Consider the following 22,972-nt stretch of genomic DNA (forward strand, 5'->3'; position numbering starts at 1 on the left):
CCTCATTTATTATCACAACAGGAAGCAGTCCTTTCCTTGACCCGGAAGTCATCAAATACATGGAAGACTTCAACCAGCTGGTTATGAAGGAGGCACTGCAGGGTGGAACCGATCGTAAAGCCAAAGTCATCGACTTCCACATTCCCCAGGAGTTAGAGGTAGAAGCCTTGCACCCCACTCGGGCCAGCCCACCCCCACACCACCAAAGCAGTGTCCCTGTTTAAAGGCCCATTCCGCCTCGTGAAAACCGCGTTTGCCTCACCGTCTCAGATTTGGTCAGACCTTTACATACCAAACATGAACAGCCTGAGTGCTCTCTCTTCCTTTATATGAAATGAATCCACTGGAAAATTCCAACTCATAATAATAATAATAATAATAATAATAATAATAATGGACATTTATTAATCGCCCCTTCTCACAAGAGCTCACGGCGATTTACATATTAATTTCTGCCGTGTGAGATGGAATATTTTACACAATACATCACGCATTCACATCGGCCAGTAAATCTCAAGCCATTGCGGCGAATATTTACTTTTTACGGCCTGTTATTCCAAGTCACACGGGTATTTGGTGGACAATTTTTATCTATGCCTATACAATTTTGCCAGGAAAGACCCTTTTGTCAATCGTGGGATCTTTAACGTGCACACCCCAATGTAGTGTACACGAAGGGACCTCGGTTTTTCGTCTCATCCGAGCAAGCAGTCAGGGTGTTGATTTTTGGTATGTGGCCAAGTGGAGGGATGGTCTTTCCCCGTGTAAAAGCCTGACCAGGTCTGCATAACAGTAAACATAACTTTATCCACGAGGCAGAATGGGCCTTTAAAGACGTCCAGACATATGAATATTTAAGGACTTTAAGAGAGTGAGTTTTAAAACAGAGGAAATTGCTTTACACTATGAAGACACATTCTGTAAGAAGCAGGTCTTAATGTAGACGGATTCTCAAAATGGAAGGTCGTACATGAGATGTGTTACTGTTCTAACAAAAATGCTTCACCTTGCTTGAAGCCAAGTTCCCAAAACTTGTTATTGCGGAATTTTTGTTATTCGCTGTGCGAATTCTAATAATAATAAATAGGAAGCTTATATAGCGCGTATTCCGTGGGTACAGTTCTAAGCGCTTGTCGAAGAGTTGTCAACACAGGACTAACAAAGAAACTAACATCTACAGACGGACACGAACCCTATCACACACTAGCAAACCCTGATAAACATACAACAAACAACTGTTTAACAACAATGTACACACCAATAGCTAGGTCCAAACAAAATAATATTAAGCACAAAGAAAACACCTCTCACAGAGCACAGCACAAGAATGTCTTTTGGGGCACAACACATCACGTCGAACATGAAAGTCGCAGCCAACTACGGGAAGAACTGAGTCTTCAACCTACTCTTGAACGCGTCAAGAGAAGGGCTCTGGCGAAGCTCAAGCGGCAGGGAGTTCCAGACGGAGCGATTCTGAACTGTTTGTTTTGGCACTTTTGAAATGTTGTGTTAGTTGAATTGTATATGTTATGGTTTTTATGCATATACTATTATGTCCCCCCCCCCCCCCCCTGTGTAACGGATGTTGTAATGTTCATTTTGCTTGTGAGTTCTGAATGACAACCTTAGTTTGTCTTGCTTCTTTTTTCCGAAGTGTGTTTAAGTGTTTTATTGGTTTTCAACATGCCCTCACTCTGTCTCTTGTTCTGCCTCTTTCTCTCTGTGTCGCTCTCTACAGCTCTCTTGCTATATCTGTCTCTGTCTCTGTCTCTGTCTCTGTCTCTCTCTGTCTCTCTCTCTCTCTCTCTCTCTCTCTCTCTCTCTCTCTCTCTCTCTTTCTGACTCCCGGAATTGAATGAATGGTTTAATCTTTTCTCCTCATAATATTATCTAATTGATATAATTATATTCATTCGGACAGAAAATTATGAAACTGGACATCGGATCAGAACCCGAGACAACCGACAAGATGTTGGAGCACTGCAAACGAATCATCAAGTACAGCGTTAAAACAGGTAAGCATACTCTCTGCCAGAATTTGAAAGTACTGATTTGATGACGAAATTACAAAGGGAAGAACGAAAAACGTGAAAGTAAATGTTTGCTATTTAACATTTTCTGGCATAGTCTTCTTCTTCTTCTGCGTTCGTGGGCTGAAACTCCCACGTACACTCGTGTTTTTTTGCACGAGTGGAATTTTACGTGTATGACCGTTTTTTTACCCCGCCATTTAGGCAGCCATACGCCGTTTTCAGAGGAACTGGCATAGTCTACTAATACTATCATTATGCCAGTCCCGCATAGCAAGATGTAGTTTGCTGCTAAAACTACTGTTACTACCGCTTTTATTTTAACTATTCTACTAGTTCTACGCCTGCGGTTACTGCTGCAGCCAAAAGAGTCTACCCCTGACGGCCGGATCTGCGAGGGAAAGCTCTTTGCTGCTACTATTACCTCTGTTACTACTAACGATTCTACTGCTACAGCTGCTGTTGCTGCATCTGCTCGTTTTGCTATTGGAATGTCGTATCATTCACAATTCTTCACACTCTTATGAATACAATTTGTCTATATTCTACTGCTACGGCTGCTGCTGTTGCTTCTGCTCGTTTTGCTATTGGAATGTCGTGTTCACAATTCTTCACATTCTTATGAATACAATTTGTCTATATTCTACTGCTACGGCTGCTGCTGTTGCTTCTGCTCGTTTTGCTATTGGAATGTCGTGTTCACAATTCTTCACACTCTTATGAATACAATTTGTCTATATTCTACTGCTACGGCTGCTGCTGTTGCTTCTGCTCGTTTTGCTATTGGAATGTCGTGTTCACAATTCTTCACATTCGTATGGATACAATCTGTCTGTTTGGAGGTCATCCTCACTTCTACAACCAGCTGTACAGCGGTCTGGAGCCCTACTCCCTCACTGGTACCTGGCTCACCGACGCTCTTAACACAAATATGTAAGTTCTAGGGGTTGAAACCGTCCTAACTTACTAACTAACTAGTAATAAAGCAGCCAACCCATACGCTAATCGTCCAAATTGTCCTGCTCACCTGAACGAAATAAACATTTTGGCAAGCAAGCCAAGTAAAGCAGTCAAACTTAGCCAACGAACACAATGAGAGCAACATTTACACGGCCATGAGTACGAGTGAGATGACTTTGAAAATGAACGTTGTTCGACGGCCGGTCAAGGCCGGCTGTCACGCTGCTGAAACAATCGCACAAAGAAAACTACACAGTGACTGCATGCCTTTGTCCTCTTCGTTCAGTGCCCGGCTTGACTTCTGTAGGTCATACAGCATGATTATCTCTTTATTTGTCTTCTTTTGCTTGTTAAGCGACGTCTTATTGAAGACGTGTCGTTACATTGTATATATATAGTTTGAAAACATTGACCCGATTGCAAGAATGTCTCACCGACCAAAGGTCAGCTTTCTGAAATGGTTCCGTCGGAACTGTCCTGAGATCACTGAATCCGGTACTTCAAATGACTGGTAAAGACGTGTTGAAACTCCTCTTTAGGCTGATGATTGTCGCAGAAGGATAATATACACACATGATCTTTCATTTCATTTGCTTTTTGTCTTGCAACAAGCCACACCTATGAAGTGGCGCCAGTGTTCGTGCTGATTGAGAAATACCTGATGGAGAAGATGAGCAGCAAGATTGGTTTCCCCGATGGAGAGGGCATCTTCTGTCCAGGTCAGACACGGACAGTGTGTGTGTATGTGTGTGTGTGTGTGTGTGTGTGTGTGTGTGTGTGTGTGTGTGTGTGTGTGTGTGTGTGTGTGTGTGTGTGTGTGTGTGTAGCAGTCATTTAAAGTCAGTACTTAGTTAGAGAAAAAAAACTATCAAGTCAAGTCAAGTCAAGTCAAGTTTTATTCCGATAAAACCCCGTGAGGGTACATGGAAAATTAAAAAACACAATAAAAACACATTTCTTTCAACACCAAATAAAAGGAACTAAAACAAAAAGAAATCAGACTATGTACAGAAAAGGGAGTTGAGGGGTGAGGGAGAGCAAAAACAATACAAGAAACAATTCAACAATAATAATAATAAATAATAATAATAATCAATACCTGCATAATGTAATTTGTAAACAAAAAGTTCACTTGCTGGTCCGAACAGCACGGACAACTTGTTTATGTTATAATCTCGTCGAAACAGGTGGCTCCTTCTCCAACCTAATGGCTGTGCATCTTGCAAGATTCCGGAAGTGCGGCCCTGAAATTGCCAACACAGGATTGTGGGGTATGCCCAAGATGAGACTCTATCAGTCAGATGAGGTAAGCTTCCGGTTCCGCTTTGGTTTCGCGGGTTACGCCCTTGCCGGCCTGCTTAATTCATCTGTGTTTTGTGACGACTTTCTCTTTTTACATTTAGTCAATTTTTCTCTCTCTTTACTTACCTTTTGGCTTATTCTTTTACACTTTCTGCTTATTTGTCTTTGTGTACCCGCAAGTTTTCATTCTTTTCTGCAATATTTGTGAGTGTCTGCGGTTCCGCTAGTATTCTCTTCCTTCGTTTTCATTATTCTTGGTCTTCTTCTTCCTCTCTTAAAGAAAATTATCCGATTGTTCATAGAGAGGGATGTGAGGAACAATGCGATTGTTCTCTTCCACGCCATTCTCTTCAAATCCTCCATTGAAAATCAGTACTAACAGGTGAACATTGAAATATTAGGAACTTTTCTACAGTAAATTGATAAGTTTATTTCTTTCCTTCTAAATGCCATTTTATGTTTGTGATTAATCCCTGACGTCACGATAAGTTTATTTCTTTCTTTAAAAATGCCATTTTATGTGTGTGATTAATTCCTGACGTCACGATAAGTTTATTTATCTATTTCAAAATGCCATATTTTATGTGTGAGATTGATTCCTGACGTCACGATAAGTTTATTTAAAAATGCCATTTTATGTGTGTGATTAATTCCTGACTTCACGCCGAGGAGCTTGATGTTGGTGGTCTTGTTCCTTCTTTCCAATAACTTTGAAACGATAAGGGCTTTTGTAATGAATTCTGGAACATAAATCATTGCCGTGTATGCCGAAGCTTCTCAAATCTATCTCGTTGTTACCCCAAAAGTGTAGTGTTTTATTGATATAGTGTTTGTCCTTGTGTGATTATCTGATATGCCATGCGCATTGCAAGAACATCAGCCGCCTTGTTTTGACTGACCACCCCACGCAGCTGGGGAAATACGCCTGCACTATATTGAAACCGATTGAGCAGTGTCAACTGTGCCTTGTGTGAACCATATGTCAAGTTGTTTTTTTTAATCCGTTTTGTCACATTGCAGGCGCATTATTCCCTGAAAAAAGCTGGACTGTTCCTGGGTATTGGGATGGACAACGTGATACCGATCGCCACAGACGACAAGGGAAGAGTCAAGGCCGATGCCCTGGACGCTCAGATCCAGAAGGACAAGGCAGCGGTAAGGATGGCTCATCATGCCAAGACAGTTGTACACTCTTTTACAAGGTCAAGTTATTCGTTTTGTAAATCGTCTAGTGTCCACTAGTGACCGCAATGGACAATTGTCAGTGACAGGTGCATAAGTAGTTTAGGAAAAACATACTGTAACATAACATTACATAACATCAGTAACAGAACAAAACAGGACAGTACAGCACAACACAGCACAGTACAGCACAGCACAGCAAAGCACAGAACAACATACGTACAGCACAGCACAGCACAGGGCCGGACCAAATGAGTTGTAAGGGAGGGGTTCCTCCTTTTTTGGGGGGGCAAATCAGCGAAGTGGCGAAGCCACAAGCGCGCGCCTGCAAAGCAGGCGCGCGAACTAGGGAGGTCCGGGGGCATGCTCCCCCGAAAAAATTTTGAAAAACGGTTAAAATCTGTGCAATCTGGTGCATTCTGGGCCTTGTTTTGAGGGTTAAGAGCAGCATTGTTTTGGTGCTAAAACTAGTAAAAGTCAAAGCAAGGTACATGCTTTTTCCAGGGGTGGGGTTCCGGAACCCCTGGAACCCCCCCCTGGGTCCGGCCCTGCAGCACAGTACAGCACAGCAAAGCACAGAACAATACAGTACAGCACAGCGGCACAGCACGCGTGTAGCATAGGGCAGGACAGCACTGGACAGCACAGCACAGCACAGCCGGCACAGCACAGAACAACAAAACACAACACAACACAACACAACACACAACACACAACACAGCACAGCACACAGCACAGCACACAGCACAGCACACAACACACACGCGGCACAGCACAGCACAGCACACAACACAGCACAGCACAGCACAGAACATTGCTGCACAGCACAGAACAGAACAGAGCAAAACGGCAGCACAGAACAGAAATAATCGGCAGCGACGTTATTAGTGCACTCGATAACTGCATTTTACCTTTTGATTCAAATTGTTGTTACTAAATGCGTAGACCTATATCTAAATATAGGTCCCTGCTAAATGGAACGTCCCATTCAATAAGTGTTCAAAGTCTTTGAGTCTCACACAGACAGAGACAGCTGGAATCGCACTGGAACTGAAAGGGCTGCTCCGGCTGTTGTCTTTTCATTTAATAATTCAATGTTCACGAACAGGGTTACATCCCTCTCATCTACATGGCGACGTCTGGAAGTACAGTGCTCGGATGCTTCGACGACCTGAATGCAGTGGCTGACGTCTGTAGCAAGCACAAAGTCTGGATGCATACTGACGTGAGTTTAAGGTTTGACTAGTAGCTCTCCCGAAAACGGAGTATAGCTGCCTAAATGGCAGGGACAAACGCGGGTCACACACGAGTGTACGTGGGAGTTGCAGCCCACGAAGAAGAAGAAGAAGAAGAAGAAGAAGAAGAAGAAGAAGAAGAAGAAGAAGAAGAAGAAGAAGAAGAAGAAGAAGAAGAAGAAGAAGAAGAAGAAAACAAAAAGAGAAAGAAAAAAAAAGCTTGATCAGTGCCTGGACAGTCTTTTTTTTTTTTTTAAAATCAACCAACTTTATCAGTAAACTAATATGTTTAGATAGATAGATAAATAAAAATAGTCATAACATAAATTTTTTCCTAATGTTCAGCTGGACAGACTTGATAGCAAGAATATAGCTGCCAGAAGTATGCACAATTTCAACGAGAGAACTTGGAAAGGATAGAAAGTATAGCGCCCTAGAAATCATTCAAACATTTTGATGCCAGCACGTAAACGGACTTGGTTGTCAGGATACTGAACTGGAAATATGCACCCTTTTTAATGCAGCTAGAACTTGAACAGACTTGATAGCAAGACAGTAATGCTCTAGAATTATAAAGAATTCAAAGTGTGGATGTCAGAACTTGGGAATTTGTGATAGATTAATTATCAGTTAAATGTATCCGGAATGTAACGTTCAAAGTATTGATGCCAGACGGCTCTGCATGTAAAGGTAAAGTCATTTCTGTATCGATGAAATTGTGCTTTACTTGTTTTTGTATGTACTTTTGAATGCTGACAACTAAACAGTGATATATTATTGTTACTTGCAGGCAGCATGGGGAGGGGGTGTGCTCCTCTCGGACAAGTACAAGCATCTGATGAGCGGTGTTGACAGGTATGTGTGTGTGTGTGTGTGTGTGTGTGTGTGTGTGTGTGTGTGTGTGTGTGTGTGCGTGTGTCTCAGTGCTTGTGACGTAATGTGATATGAATGGAGCGAGAGAGAGACTGAGAGAGAGAGAGAGAGAGAGAGAGAGAGAGAGAGAGAGAGAGAGAGAGAGAGAGACGGAGAGAGAGAGAGAGAGACGGAGAGAGAGAGAGAGAGAGAGAGAGAGAGAGAGAGAGAGAGAGAGAGAGAGAGAGAGAGAGAGAGAGAGAGAGAGAGAGATTTGTTTTGATATTGTCGTCCTAATCTTGACTATTATGAGTGGACTATTTGCGCCTCGATATTTTATTTATGTTCTTACGTTTTGTGTTGTTTATTGTAATGCTGTATACACTACACCTGAGTTTATCCTCGTTGAGATAATAAAGTGTTCTATGTCTATGTCTATGTGTGTGTGTGTGTGTGTGTGTGTGTGTGTGTGTGTGTGTGTGTGTGTGTGTGTGTGTGTGTGTGTGTGTGTGTGTGTCTGTCTGTCTTTTTATCTGTGTGTTTGGTTTGTCTGTGTGTCTGTGTGTCTGTTCGCTTGAAAGTGTGTACCGTAGATGAAACGTTACTGGTTTGCAATGTTCATCTCTTAACTGTTAACCCTCCTTTGCCTACTCTGCGCAGAAAAAGTGGGGATTTAACCGTACCATAAGACAAAATAGTCTTCCGATTGATTCGTAATCTTTTCTTTCTTTCCTCTTTGCTCTGTTTACCATTTCATCGTCTTTTCACATTCCTTCTTCTCAAATTTCTGTTTACTCTTAATTGTTCCTGCTTCATAGTTTTATGCATGTTGTTAAGAGTATGTGTTCCTGTGTTGCAATGGTTGTTACGATCTGTGCGTTTGTTTGATTGCGATGTTGTTAGGGGGGATTCAGTGGCCTGGAACCTCCACAAGATGGCAAACGTTCCCGTTCAAGCATCTGCATTCGTTGTCAAGGAGACAGGACTGCTACAAAAGGGCAACGGCCTGAACGCCGAATACCTTTTCCAGCCCGACAAGCCGTATGACACCAGCTATGATATAGGTGAGACTTGAGGAAAGCTAGACTGGGAATGAAGGTCTGAGAGAAATACTACATTGTAATGAATTGCTCGTGCCAGAACTAGACCTAGAGTATGGGAGGGAGAGGCTTCTAAAATGAGGCAGGTGTACAGGGGCTGGCCAGGTGGGGGTGGAGGGGGGGGGGGGGGGCCGGGGTCTTTGGTGCCTGCAACCTCCCCCCCCCCCCCCGCCTTCCACTCCTCCCCCCCCCCTCGCTGCTGTTGAAATTCAGCATTTGAAAGGGGTATTTTGGGTCTCTTCTTGAGAAAAAAAAGTACATTTGCCGGGTAAAAAAAAAAGGGGGGGGGGGATTATTCTTGCCTTTATTGTGCGCTGTTTGAAGATTGAGGTTAAATCGTGAACTCGATCAGTCCCCATATAAACATGGCAAAACAGGGTCAGTTCTGGCTTTTTAATGGCAAGGCCAGATGCCAGAACTATTCTCAAAGTAGGCCCTATGCTGGCCAAGTCCTGGCATCATACACGTTTGCACGTTAGCATTTTGATGTGTCTGTTTTGCCGCTCTTGAGGCGATTTGAGAGAGTTTATGGCCAGAGGTGCATGACGACTGATGTGCGTTCAGTGTTTGAAGACTGAAATCCAAAAACAAATAAACTGCCAACGTTCCAAAATTCAGAATAAAAAAACGAGAAAGGTATGTTGTTGTACCGCTGGATCGATATATTTGTGAACGTAACGTTTTGTTCTGTCAATAATTAAAAGTTCCAACGACATACTTTTCTTGTGTGTTTTTTGAAGACTGAAGTTAATAATTATGTGAGTTCAGTCCAGTGACCTTGACTTCATTTGTAATCTAGGTGACAGAAGTGTGCAGTGCGGACGCAGAGCGGACGCGGTCAAAGTGTGGATGCAATGGAAAGCCCTGGGTGACAGCGGTATGGGAGAACGTGTGGAACGTGCTTATGAAAACGCTGAGTAAGTAAAGCTGTCGTGACAGGCATTTACTTTGACACATAGTAGGGGGTGATCATTTTTATAGACGTGTTTTTCGTCGTGGTTTTGTTCATTCAAACAACACAGTCATACTCAGTCCCCCGAAACTGATTAACATATGGCTGCCTAAATGGCAGAATAAACAAAAAAAGGGTCATACGCGCAAAAACCCACTCGTGCAAAAAAGCACGGGTGCACGTTGGAGTTTCAGCCCATGAACGAAGAAGATGAACAAGAAAACAACCCATACATGTATCTAGAATGTTTCCCTTTTATTTTGTTTTGATTGACAAACGGATGACTGAATGGATGCATGTTTGGATTGGTCGACGGTTTGATTGATTGATTGATTGAATAATTGATTGATGGATTGATTGATGGATTGATTAATTGAACGTGCCTAAGATAAACCGAGTAAGTAAAAGCTTTTGCGACAGGGGATACTTTGACACATAGAGTTTGCATTTTGAGCGTTTGTTTTTAAGTGGTTTCATTCTTTTAAACAACAAATAGTTGAAATGATTGATTGATCGATTGATTGACTTATTTGTTGGTTGATTGGTTGATTGATGAATTGATTGGTCGATTTATGTATTTATTTGTTGGTTGATTGATTGGTTGATTGGTTGATTGATTGATTTCAGCTACTTCACAAGACGTTTGAGAGAGAGTGAGGGCTTTCGTCTGGTGCTGTCCGAGGTAAACTTTTCTCCTGTCACAGTTGATGATAAGAGGATTTGAAACGTACACCATTTTGTACGTGCGATTGATGCCACGTTGGCTCCTGTATTGGACGTTGTTGATTTGATAGTCATGCAGCGGTTGTTTTGTCCGTTTATTTCAAGGCTGGTTTGTTATTTATGCATACTATTCTTTCCAAAACATTACCCTCTCTTTATAAATATCTTACTAATAAGTTGTGATCAATCAAATGAAGTTTGGATACAGTTTATTGGGATATACGAACGTCTGTGAAAATATTGTGTAGTTTTGTTCCTACTGTATATTGTCCCGCGTGTTGCCAATCCTGCATCTATTTTCTGTTAATTAGTGATTGGTTTCTTTTCAAATACTAACCATTGTGTCATCAATTGTTAATTCGGTTCACTCTTGCTTTATGTGACTGAATCCGCAGCTGTGAAGAGTTGTGTGGATTGATTCGTATTAATGCTTTCCATTTGACATGCTGGCTTTTTAATGATTTCTTTCTCATTAGTTGTGGTGATTGTAGTCAACTTTGGCTACGGCTGATTACACCGACATATGTGAACATGTTTTGTTCCTTGTTCCTATGGTATACGTCCCTAATTGTCGCCTGTATTTGATTCACCTGTTACTAAATGTGACCCTCCACCACGGAATGAGTCGCATGGCACCTTTACATGATTTTCATATTTTTACATATTCATAAAGAGTTTTTTATGCTCTATCCAGTGGTGAAAACCGTTTTAGAAAAGAGCGACAACTGTTTGAGTTATAAGCCTGTGACTAAGGTGACCCTCACACTGTTACCAGACACTCCGCGGACTTATATTAAGCCTAGCGCAGAACCGCGCGAGGTGACATGCGACTCATTTCGTGGTGGAGGGTCACAAATGAGATGTAATGACACAAGTCCGGTAGCTCAGTTGATAGAGCACTGGACTTATGTTCCTTGGATCACGGTCGGGTTCGCATCCGGGCCCGGACGTATACGGGTCAACTTTATGTGCGGACTCAGAGACGGCATCCATGCCCCACCCCCGTGTCACCACAGTGGCACGTAAAAGAACTCGGTCATTGTGCCAGAAGTGCAGGTGGCTGGTCACACCTTAACATGTACACATCCGGTGACTCTTGTTGCTGTTAGCTTTCCACAATGAGGAAGCGATCCTAATTTTTTGTAGGGATGGGATATTAGGTTATTGAAGTAAAAATTAAATCATTTTGTTTTCAGTTTCAATGCACCAACATCTGCTTCTGGTACATACCACCATGCCTTCGGGGCAAGGAAGAGACGCCAGAGTGGTGGGCTAAAGTTGGCAAGGTCAGTATACATTGCTGGTTGCAATACGTCATTCGCTGCTCCAAAAACACACAGACTTCACCACAACAATGTTGGATTTCTTGCACGAATTTGAAGTTCATTTTTTTGTAACATTTCTTGTAATGCTAAGACCGTTTGAGTGTATGCAAGCAATGTTTAAAACTGATTTTTGTTTTGTTTCAAACTTCCTCAGGTCGCCCCACTGATCAAGGCCAAGATGATGAAAGAAGGCACCATGATGATTGGCTACCAGCCTCTGACGCCCAAAAAGTTCGTCAACTTTTTCCGTATCATCATCCACAACCCGCTCTGCGATTTCTCCGACATGGACTTGACTGTCTCAGAGATAAAACGCCTTGGGGATGCCCTTACCGCCGAGGATTTCTAGATAGATCATCGACTGATCATTGTTCTTCAAGGTGGATGCAGCGCCGAAAGGCAGTCGATCTACTGGCCGATGTGAATGCGTGATATATTGTGTAAAAAATTCCATCTCACACGGCATTAATAGGTAACATGCGCCTTGAGTCGCCTTGTGTGGTGAGATACGTGCGCGATATAAATCCTCGTAAATAAATAAATAAATAAATAAATAAATAAATAAATAAATAAACACAGTCTCTGTAATGATCTTTGACGATTTTGCTTTTTTTTTCTCTCTTTCAATAACGTTGCAAGATTTGTGATCGGGTGTCATTGAATGCCAGCAATTATACAATGTTGTGTATAGGATTTGTAAGTAACTGATTTCTTGCGTGACAAATGTTTGCACTAGATTGAGCTCTTCTGCAGGTGTCTGAAGGTGACCACAGTGATCATAACCTTGTATTTCATTCAAACCCAGCTTTGCAGTATTCGAATTACAGGAATCTCAATGCTGAAGACTTGGTTATTCCGTTGTTATAGCTCATTTGAGACCCTTGTACTAGGTGTGAACGTTTCATTTCAACAACTGTGAATGTACTGTTGTATGTTTCTTTCATGATCGGTACAAGCCAATCAGAACACTATGATTATGCAGGTGACATAGTTGCTCGGCTTGGATGCTAATTAGGGCTTGGTAGTAATTACTTAAATCTACAAAGTTGCGCTCATCAACAAGGCCTCACGGCAAGCTTTATTGCTACAGCTATTTATTCAGCGCATGTTTCACACATACCGCTCTTGATTCGTGTGTTTTTTTCATCTCTGAGACTCGTGGCATTGACACTGAGTAGTATTCTGTATACCCAGTAAAACTCAAAAACACAGTTCGTTTTGCAGTGAACTCTCACCAGTTTTCAAGATTTCAGAATTGAAAAGCTATTTTTGAGGTTGAAGAGTTGAGATTGTTTAATTTGAATGTGATATCAAACACATTCCTTATAATCAGCATTGAACTTCTAATGTTTGTGAAAATGTCAATCATCCTAGAGCAAAACGTGTTGGAAAATACTCAATTTGGCTGTTTTGAAATTACAGAAAGGGACATGTTTTGGTTGTACGTTTTTGGACGGGTGCTGTGGCGGGGTGGTAAGACGTCGGCCTCTCAATCGGAAGGTCGAGAGTTCGAATCCCGGCCGCGGCCACCTGGTGGGTTAAGTGTGGAGATTTTTTCCGATCTCCCAGGTCAACTTATGTGCAGACCTGCTAGTGGCTTATACCCTTTCGTGTGTAAACGCAAGCACAAGACCAAGTGCGCACAGAAAAGATCCTGTAATCCATGTCAGAGTTCGGTGGGTTATAGAAACACGAACATACCCAGCATGCTTCCTCCGAAAGCGGCGTATGGCTGCCTTAATGGCGGGGTAAAAACGGTCATACACGTAAAATTCCACTCGTGCAAAAACACGAGTGTACGTGGGAGTTTCAGCCCACGAACGCAGAAGAAGAAGAAGAAGGTTGTACGTTTGTTGCGTGTTATGCGAGACTTTAATGTTCGTGAGAAAGAAATAATACTTAATCTCTTTTTTCTGAACGTAAGCATTTTTTCTAATCACATTGAATTTACAGGCTGAGCTCGGCATCTTTTTGTGCATATTATTATTATTTTGTTGGCAGTGTACAGTGTTGATGAAGGTGTATTATATTCCTCTTAGGATGTTTAGGGTATAATTTTTGTAAACATCACAGTTCATCTTCATTTTATATAATGCATTGTAATCTTATTTTAAACAGAATACTTTGTGGACACATTTTCTTTGTCCTTTTGTCTGGTGTATTGTTGTAGATTGGTTTGTTTGTTTGCTTGTTTGTTCGTTTGCACGCAGCAGTAAAATTCAAGTCAGCTCACATCATGGTAGTGCCGTGATTGTGCCTCTGAGAGAGAGAGAGAGAGAGAGAGAGAGAGAGAGAGAGAGAGAGAGAGAGAGAGAGAGAGAGAGAGAGAGAGAGGGAGAGAGAGAGGGAGAGAGAGAGAGAGAGAGAGAGAGAGAGAGAGAGAGAGAGAGAGAGAGAGAGAGAGAGAGAGAGAACACGTACTAACATAAAATACCACAAAGCAAGTGAAATTCGAGATTTTATTATTAAAATTACTGTCGCAGTTGCCCAAAAGACTGTTATAAAAAGATTCTATCAAAAGAACTGGACGGATAACTCTGATGATCAAGTGACAGCTGCTCACGCGTATCAACGACCAGCCAATCGCACGCGATGTTATATACAATGCTCCGGGAATAAAATGAAATGTACACCCTTCAAATGATGTAATATAAAATATAATGCCCTGGCCGCATGACATGAATATTAAAATCACAGCACTGCTTGTACCAGTGTGTTGAATGCCATTTTACAGCTTTCCTTTTGAATATCAAGTGACAAACTACATTGTAGCCAAGGTTTAGTCATGAATCATTGCAGGATGGACAAATGAGGTTTTTTTAATTGTTTTACACGTTGCATGTTTAATCTTGTCTCGAAGAATCAGGTCTAAAATCATAACTGAATCTTGCAAACGTGTATGGTGTAGAAAGCTCCAGGGCTAGGACTAGAATATTTCCCTGATGTTTTATTTAAAGGGTGTATCAGATCGCTCATTTGGTACATTTTCACTTAGTATTAGTAAATGCAGGTTTCATAATACACAACTTTCATAAACACACAAAAACAGACAAAACAATGTGCCGCCGACTAGCAAATACATACAAAACGTTACACAGAAATCAAAACTGGAAATATAATCATGATCTGAAGGACAATTAAAAATTGAAACAATGTCATTTTTGATGAATTATAAAAAAAAAAGTTTAAAAAACAACCGATGATACCTCAGTCTCTGAATGCTGGATCAGATCGAGACCTAGAGGATGATGAATGATTAACAGCGAGAATCACATGACCACCTTAGCCAATCACTTTCGCCTCCTACTGCTGCCGCCTTTTTCCCAGAAGCAGGCACGGCCTATTTTGAGGCCGAATTGTCCCTCCGATTGCTGAGCGAACCCAACGTCCAGAATAGGCAGACGTTTCATCTGCTTGGCGCCTCCAATTTCTAGCACGGCCTGGCCAGTATTGCCATCCATTTCCTGCAAAATAACAAGCCAAAGAAAAGTATGTATGTATAAAGAACAAATTCAAAAATTCAAAAACATCTGAGACGGGTATATACACTTCCACAGTTCCACAATTGAGATCTGATGGATAGAAGTCTTTGGGGCTGACGATATCATATGATAAGGAGGCTGAGTCTTCAAACTTACACACACACACACACTCACACACAGACCCTCCCCTCACCAACACACTGACACCGTCACCACCCACCCCCTCCATCCCCACGCACAAAACTGACCTGGCATTCGTCCTTCAGCACTCTGTATCTGAACGGACGCTTGCTGCGGGCGGTCATCAGCTCCTCGTCAAAGCTGGTGAGGGTGATGGCCCTGTCGTAGCCGTTGGCTGCCTTGTCGTAGATGGCTACGGTGTTCATACACTTCATCACGATCCTCTGGCGCGCGTTGTCAGTGTGGTGCTGCAGCATCTTGATCTGAGACTTGTGGCTGCCGTAGTCAAACTGTAAGCAGGTGCGAAAGGTATATTGTACTTCAATCAAGTTGGCGTTTCAATGCTCCGTCGGGCTTCACTGATACTTTGATCAGGCGTCAATCCACGATGACAACCGAACAGTTTCAAATGGAAGCTTCAATCCACGATGACAACCGAACAGTTTCAAATGGAAGCTTATCAATGTATAAGTGTTGATAGAAGGCTGACGGATTTTTTCTTGAACGTCTGCATGCTCATCTGGTAGGACAGGCTATCCATTGCATGATTATGGATAAGCTGCCAGCCTGCCTGCCTGCCTGTGTGTGTGTGTGTGTGTGTGTGTGTGTGTGTGTGTGTGTGTAGGAAAGGCTATCCATTGCATGATTATGGATAAGCTGCCAGACTGCCTGCCTGTGTGTGTGTGTGTGTGTGTGTCTGTGTGTGTCTGTGTGTGTCTGTGTCTGTGTGTGTCTGTCTGCGACAGTCTCTGTCGGTCTATCTCTCTTTTTCTGCGTGAGTGCGTGTGCTAATTTCTCTCTGAAAAAAAGGTTCCATCATATTCATTTCGCCTGCTCACTGATGTTTTTATTGCCTGTTGTAAGAATGGTACCCGACGTTGCCAAAGTCAAACATGCTTGCATAAAAAATGAACATTAAGTTGTGTTGGCAAGGATAGAGTGATAAGTACAGGGACAGCTTGAGATATTCAACAATGAATACAAATTGCTTACCACTTCCTTTTCGATGAAAGAAGCTGCAAAGGACCAGACACCCTCTTCTTGCTGGGTGAATTCCCACTTCTTGTGATCGTACTGCAATGAAACATTAATGAATGCAATTAGAATTGGTCTCAAAAATAAGGGGGATACAAACCCAGGGGCAATCAGGCACATGCACTCTTTTGAAAGGATGCACATTCTTAAAGCTAATAAGAACAAAACGTTTAGAATTTGACAGAAACCAAAACCGCTTGAGCATGAATTCAATCTACACGGTCAGTTTACACTGTGTTTTGTATAGTCAAAGGAAAGACACAAACAATGACAACAGCTTGCCAAAGAGCTATTGAAGACATAGTTTTCAGATTTTCTGGACTTGAACCTTCATTTTTAATTCCAACAACCTGCTATGTCGAAAAGTAAACGAGCAGTCATTTTCTGACGAAACTCACCCCTGACTCACTGTTTTAAGTAATGACTTGGCCGTTCACCATAGTCATATCTATCTCTGGTTGTAATTATGCTAGAAAGACACGACTTAAACGTATAAAAACCGTAAGCTCGTTGCTGTTTTTATAACTATGGATGTAAATAGCAATAATAAGTAAGGCCAAACATACACGATTCTATGTTTGTGATTCCCCGACCGACGCTATTTTTCTTCCTGACTCTAGAACTGTTGAAGAAGCCACCGGTCTACCGTCCCTATTTGTTTTTGGCCTTGTCATCAGAAAAACATATTTGAGTTTTCTGTTTACCTAACATAAAACATTGTTTGGACCAAAGTCTACCTCATGTGTGGCTGACTCCAGGCAGGTCTGTGTCTTCTCTGCCTTCATCTTACAGAAGACGCGGATGGCGTCACTGATGCTGCCTCCATTGGGATTGATCCAGTAGTAGCCTGAAAAGATATGCATCAATTCAATGGTAATATTACAATCCAATCCAAAATAAGAGAAACAATAATAACACTACAGCAACCATTTTGACTAGACAGATAGTTGAGGTATTTTAGTATTGTGAACAACAGCAAAGAAAAAACAAAGACAAGAAGAAGAACCACAACAACAAAATCCAAGTTCCTTTGTGCGTTTGGGCACAATTACCAATGCACAGTTTCAACGCGGCCTCATTCATTTTTCCCAGCTTTGGGATAATGAAGTGAAATGAAAAATGAAATGAAATCCCTGTAACATACCGTTCTTCAGACTTGGATCAGCCAGGGCGATGTCCTTGCATGTGATTCCAGGAGCTTCACGTTTCCCTGTGGGTGATCTCAGTCTCTGGATCTCCTCTGCAACCTCCTTCAGTGCTTGGACGGTGTTGCGAGCCTATACAACACCCACATGCTCTTTACAATCTGAACTCCCCCCCCCCCCCCAAAAAAAAAAAAAAACAACAAACAAACAAACACGAAAACATAACAAAGTGTTCCCTAAATTTTCTTATTGGAAATAACACAAAAAGCTCACATCTATGTCTTTATATTCAATCTTTTCAAACAGAAGGAGCTTGACTTGGTTATCGTTCACATATTTTGGATTGCAGATTTCTTTTACAGGGTCACATGACAACCGGTTCAAACAGATTGCCTCAAAAAATTAAAATGACACGGGCATGAATATTATTTTTAGTTCAGATAAGGTACAGGAAGTGGCGCAACATATTTCAGTTTTTGTTGTTGCTGCCAAGGTCTTGTTTCATATTGATTACGCTCGTTCTATTTTCAAATGTTTTCTTTTTCTTTCTTTCTTTCTTTCTTTCGTTCTTAATTTCTCCCCTTCTTTCTTTCCGTCTATATTTCTTTCTTTCCTTCTTTCTTTTATTATCTTTCTTGTATTTGTTCTTAGGTCATTCAGTCTTTCTTGCTCCATACAATAGTAGCAATTCGATTTCAGCGATAATATTTAAAACGATTCTTCAACTGAAATTTCTACAAACGTTCAATAGAAATTACTCAAGATTAGCGATATAATTAAAACCGCTCCTCTTCCGCGCCAAATAAAAACATGTAATTAAACAAATTGTAAAACAAATAAATAACGCCAGGCAGAAAGATACAGCCGCTGCTAAAACGTTTCCATGGCATCCTGAGATAGAACAGAGTACGTACCTCAGGGGGAGCGTCGCCCTGAAACAAAAATAACCCAAACACTGTTGTTAACATGTTGACAAATAATGTGAACAATTTAATTTAAATAGAAAGTACATCAAACACAAGCCCAACATATTGAAGCTCAATCATTTCCCGTTTAATGCCGTTAAATAGTAACACCATTCATGTTTCAATTCATAAAAGAATCATAGCTGAAAACATATGTTGAATGCAATCAAAACTTAAATGTAAATCCTCTCTTTGACCCTTTAATCTTGTATCGCTTATTTTGCATCCCTTTCTACTCATTTTTCTGGAAGAGAAGATATACATTTTTGCTTTAACCTCATAACATCAGAGCTGCTATTATAAAATACTTGCGGTTTTTACATGAACAACCTTAGCCGTTTTGTTTCGTCAAAATCATCACCTGCTGTAAGCTAATTTCCATACCCCTGTTAGTTTACCAGTGCATTACTGAGCCCTGTGAATTAACAAGTGTTTGTAAACTGAGCAAGGATGTGCAAGTATCATCATCATCATCATCATCATCATCATCATCATCATCATCATCATCATCATCCTCTTCCTCCTCCTCATCGTCATCTTCCTCCTCCTCCTCATCTTCCTCCTCCGCCTCGTCCTCCTCCTCACCACCATCATCATCATCATCATCATCATCATCATCATCATCATCATCATCATCATCATCATCATCATCATCATCATCATCATCATCATCATCATCATCATCATCCTCGTCATCATCGCTGCTAACCCATCACTCGTCCACAGTAAAACTAAATATCCAACTCACCTGGAAGCCAGGTCCCTTTGGTGCGGATCCCTGGAACCAGCTGGTCATGGCGCTGGCGTACACACTCTGGCCAGGGGGACCCTGTACACAGGTAGAAAGTCACATCAGCTCCCCACTTCATGGTACAAAACAAAATAAACTCATGTATGATCCTTTTAATTTTATTTTGTTGGTCGTGTGTGTGAGCTGTCCTAACACCTGTTCCTTGTCCCGGTGTGCTCTCACACCGCACCATCTCTGCATTCACTGCTCCATCCACATCTGAATTCATATATTCAATATCGGTATGTGGGTGTGCTGTCCCAAGATCTCAATTTCGACAGACTGAACTGATTAAAAGTGCGGGCATGCTTTTTTCTCTCCATGTTTAATGATTTTTGCTTGTGTTTGTTTTTAAGAATTTGTACAATGCAGAAATCACAGGTTCGACGATTAGACCTTGCCTACAACCTCTATCGTTTTATGATAAAGTTAATATTCACTACAAGTCTGCATGTTTGTCGGATTGTATGTCTGTCTGTATATCTCTTCGTCTCTGTCTCTCTCTCTCTCTTACTTTCTCTCTCTCTCTCTGGCTTCAAACAAAAGATTAAGGTATGCTATTTTCTTGCGCACAAGCCAAAAGAAAAATGTCGGTTCTTCGTGCGGATTTAATTACTAACCTGGGAACCCTTGTTTTTCTCTTGGAGTATTCTCAAACACACTTGGTGTAATTTCACACAGCATTTGCTTCAAACATGCTTCACACGCGTCCGTCGCATCGTTAGTTAAGTTTACCAATGCATTTAAAACAAATGCTTCTTTCGATGTCTACTGACTAAAACTGTAATCATGTGTCAAAATATCGGATCAGCTTCGGAATGCGCGTGTGAAGACAAGTAGTGCAGTCATTTTTCTCATCATATTTTTTTCAATGACCGTACTGATCGTATTCTAGACAAATATGCGTTTATATGTTGATGAAACGTACCGTAATATTTTATATTGACTAATTATAAAACAGAAACATAGCAATGGCGTGTACTCACCGGGGGTCCAGCCTGACCGACTTCGCCGGCACGACCCTGAAATAATGAAATTGGTAATTAGCAATTTAATGACCTCTGTCCATCTCCGTATCGCATCTCTTCCAAACACACACACACACACACACACGCACGCACACACGCACACACACACACACAAACACACACACAGACACAGACACACACACACACACACACACACACACACACACCGGCACACATCCACACCGGCACACACCCACACCCACACCCACACACACACACACTCTCTGAGTGCGGGTAACCCCACACTTACCCTGCGACCATCCTCTCCGGCGGGTCCTCTTGGGCCCTGAAAACACACAGGCAAACACAAGAATAAACACAATGAACACTCACAGGCAAACACAAGAATAAACACAATGAACACTCACAGGCAAGCACAAGAATTAACACGCTGAAATGCAGTCAGCATGTAGATTATAAGATGAAGTGTTCATCACACCAATGACTTTTGCCAAAGGAGGAACTGGTGTAAGACAATGCATGGGGAAAAAATACTCGAACATGCACAGCTTAAAACAAGTCGAGTGTATAATGATTAACATAGTTTAACACTATACCAGTTATTCTAGCATCCTGGAAAAAAACCCACCTGAAAATGGCCCAGAAATCTAAATCTTACAATAGTTATGTTTATGACAAATATGAATGACATTGGCAAAATGGTAGCAGAGGCAACAGACACACGTGGACAAAATTAAATGAGTTGATTTGAAGCGATTACCCAATTTTTACAAATAACTTTAGCAGCTGGAAAACAAGCGCACAAATGCTAGGAATAATAACCATTGCAAATAACATTTTTTTTTTAAACATGTTACATTTACGAAGAATAACCTGTTACATGAATTGCTTTTACCATTCGGAATAAGTTCAAGAAATGCAGGAGTAAAAAGACAGAGGGGTAGAAATTGCGAACTCACCGGTGGTCCACGAGGTCCTTCAGATCCAGGCTCTCCGTCAGGTCCCATTTGTCCGCGAGGTCCGTCAGATCCCTGATAAAAAGAACATAACGGAACACTCATTAAAAAGAAAAAAGAACATGACGGAACCCTGTTAAAAAAAAAAGCATCTGCTTTGTGTTTGTTCGGTTTGCGATAGATTGAGTTCTATCTTAGTTTCATGTAAATGTATTATGTCTTTCTATGTCAAATTGCCCTTTCCTCCAAAAGAGATGTCCTTGGCGATAACAGTGCAAACTGTAATGTGTCAATTCATCATAATCAAAAGTCAGATTACACAACATTCAGTAATATGTTCGTGTACACTACATTGGGATGTGCACGTTAAATATCCCACGATTGACAAGTGGGTTTTTCCTGGCAAAAATGTATAGGCATAGATAAAAAAAATGTCCACTAAATAACCGTGTGACTTGGAATAAGAGGCCGTGAAAAGTAAATATTCGCCGTAATGGCTTGAGATTTACTGGCCGATGTGAATGCGTGATATATTGTGTAAAAAATTCCATCTCACACAGCAGAAATTAATATGTAAATCGCCGTGAGCTCTTGTGAGAAGGGGCGATTAATAAATGTCCATGATTATTCTATATAACAGAATCAATGTTGTATGGAATTAAGTTCCTTGGAAAACCAGCATTTTAACTATGTTTAAATTGAAGGTCATTTCTGGACCTTGAGAAGTTAAATATTCTCTTGGAGTTGACTATTCATTGTAATCACAACTGTGAATAAATTAGCATAATGTACTCACCCTGCTGCCAGGAGATCCAGGGCGGCCAGGACGTCCAGGCTCTCCGAGAGGACCCTGAAAATGACGTCATCGTTTTGAACACGTCATCACTGTGTACATAGTCAAGACACTTTTGATATTCTACAGACTCATTTTCTGCTACTATGACAATGTCTTTGGCATAAAGCATGTCGACATTTATTTCTTATCTTCGTATCCACCTGGGGAAGGAGGAGGATGTAATATGATTGCCTACACTACGATCGAGTATACGAAACCATAACATAAGTAAACCTAAATGTCGCATAGCTCTGTATCGTATAATGCACGCGCATGCGCTATGCCTTCCTACGCTTGCAGCTTCCTGAATAAACCACTGAAAACATGAACAACATGTTTTGCCTTTGTGTCAACAAATAACATTATATGGTGGCAGCGGAAAAGGTAACAAGCAGCAGATCCAGTCCCCGTGAGTGTGCATCTAGTTAAGAAGCCTACAATCGGACTTTTTTGGGCTGAATACACTGTTGTGTTGTTAGTAATAGCCTCTTCGCTCGAGCACGTGTTCGCGACCGTTACACAGATTACGGTTAGGAAAAGTCGTCTCCAATCATGTCTTCAAAACAAGTTCCCGAGATGGTATGGGACAGTGAAAACGTCGCAGAGTCTTTCAAAATGTTCAAGCAAAGACTAGAACTGTATTTTATCACAAAGAAGGTGCCGAAAGAGAATGAGGTTGCCCACACACTCCTCCAAATTGGTGAAAAAGGCCTTCGCATGTACAATGCTATGACCCTCACAGATGAAGAAAAGAAGAGCTCCAAGATTGTTTTCCAAAAATTGAGTGAACAGATCGAACCAGCTGAACACTTTCGTGTGAGCAGGCTCAAACTCATGAGCATGAGGCAGGCCAAATCAGAGTCACTCGATGATTTTGTGACAAGGGCGCAGCTCCAGGCACAGAAGTGTGTTTTTGACGCTGCAGCAGAATTGG

General features: G+C 41.5%; 2 protein-coding genes across 5 annotated transcripts in view; one reads left to right on the forward strand and one right to left on the reverse strand.

The window, feature by feature from the left end:
- Nucleotides 1–13,893, forward strand: part of LOC138947304 (cysteine sulfinic acid decarboxylase-like) — a 21,442-nt gene extending 7,549 nt beyond the window's left edge. For all 4 annotated transcript variants that reach the window (XM_070318755.1, XM_070318753.1, XM_070318756.1 and 1 more), the window contains exons 3-15: nt 22–158; nt 1,922–2,015; nt 2,873–2,963; nt 3,603–3,709; nt 4,178–4,296; nt 5,313–5,447; nt 6,583–6,699; nt 7,500–7,564; nt 8,465–8,625; nt 9,461–9,578; nt 10,241–10,295; nt 11,533–11,622; nt 11,816–13,893. In XM_070318755.1, coding sequence (XP_070174856.1) covers nt 22–158; nt 1,922–2,015; nt 2,873–2,963; nt 3,603–3,709; nt 4,178–4,296; nt 5,313–5,447; nt 6,583–6,699; nt 7,500–7,564; nt 8,465–8,625; nt 9,461–9,578; nt 10,241–10,295; nt 11,533–11,622; nt 11,816–12,010 — 1,484 coding nt within the window. In that variant the 3' untranslated portion in view covers nt 12,011–13,893. The remainder of the gene's footprint in view (nt 1–21; nt 159–1,921; nt 2,016–2,872; nt 2,964–3,602; nt 3,710–4,177; nt 4,297–5,312; nt 5,448–6,582; nt 6,700–7,499; nt 7,565–8,464; nt 8,626–9,460; nt 9,579–10,240; nt 10,296–11,532; nt 11,623–11,815) is intronic.
- A 213-nt stretch (nt 13,894–14,106) lies between these two features.
- Nucleotides 14,107–22,972, reverse strand: part of LOC138947303 (collagen alpha-1(I) chain-like) — a 65,433-nt gene continuing 56,567 nt past the window's right edge. The window contains exons 37-47 of the mRNA XM_070318752.1: nt 22,000–22,053; nt 21,207–21,278; nt 20,537–20,572; nt 20,245–20,280; nt 19,217–19,297; nt 18,418–18,435; nt 17,503–17,635; nt 17,096–17,205; nt 16,317–16,397; nt 15,392–15,613; nt 14,107–15,125 (exon numbers count right to left, since the gene is read on the reverse strand). Of these exons, the coding sequence (XP_070174853.1) occupies nt 14,952–15,125; nt 15,392–15,613; nt 16,317–16,397; nt 17,096–17,205; nt 17,503–17,635; nt 18,418–18,435; nt 19,217–19,297; nt 20,245–20,280; nt 20,537–20,572; nt 21,207–21,278; nt 22,000–22,053 (1,017 nt within the window). The 3' untranslated portion in view covers nt 14,107–14,951. The remainder of the gene's footprint in view (nt 15,126–15,391; nt 15,614–16,316; nt 16,398–17,095; nt 17,206–17,502; nt 17,636–18,417; nt 18,436–19,216; nt 19,298–20,244; nt 20,281–20,536; nt 20,573–21,206; nt 21,279–21,999; nt 22,054–22,972) is intronic.

Source organism: Littorina saxatilis, linkage group LG14, assembly GCF_037325665.1.
Source record: "Littorina saxatilis isolate snail1 linkage group LG14, US_GU_Lsax_2.0, whole genome shotgun sequence".
Taxonomy (NCBI): domain Eukaryota; kingdom Metazoa; phylum Mollusca; class Gastropoda; order Littorinimorpha; family Littorinidae; genus Littorina; species Littorina saxatilis.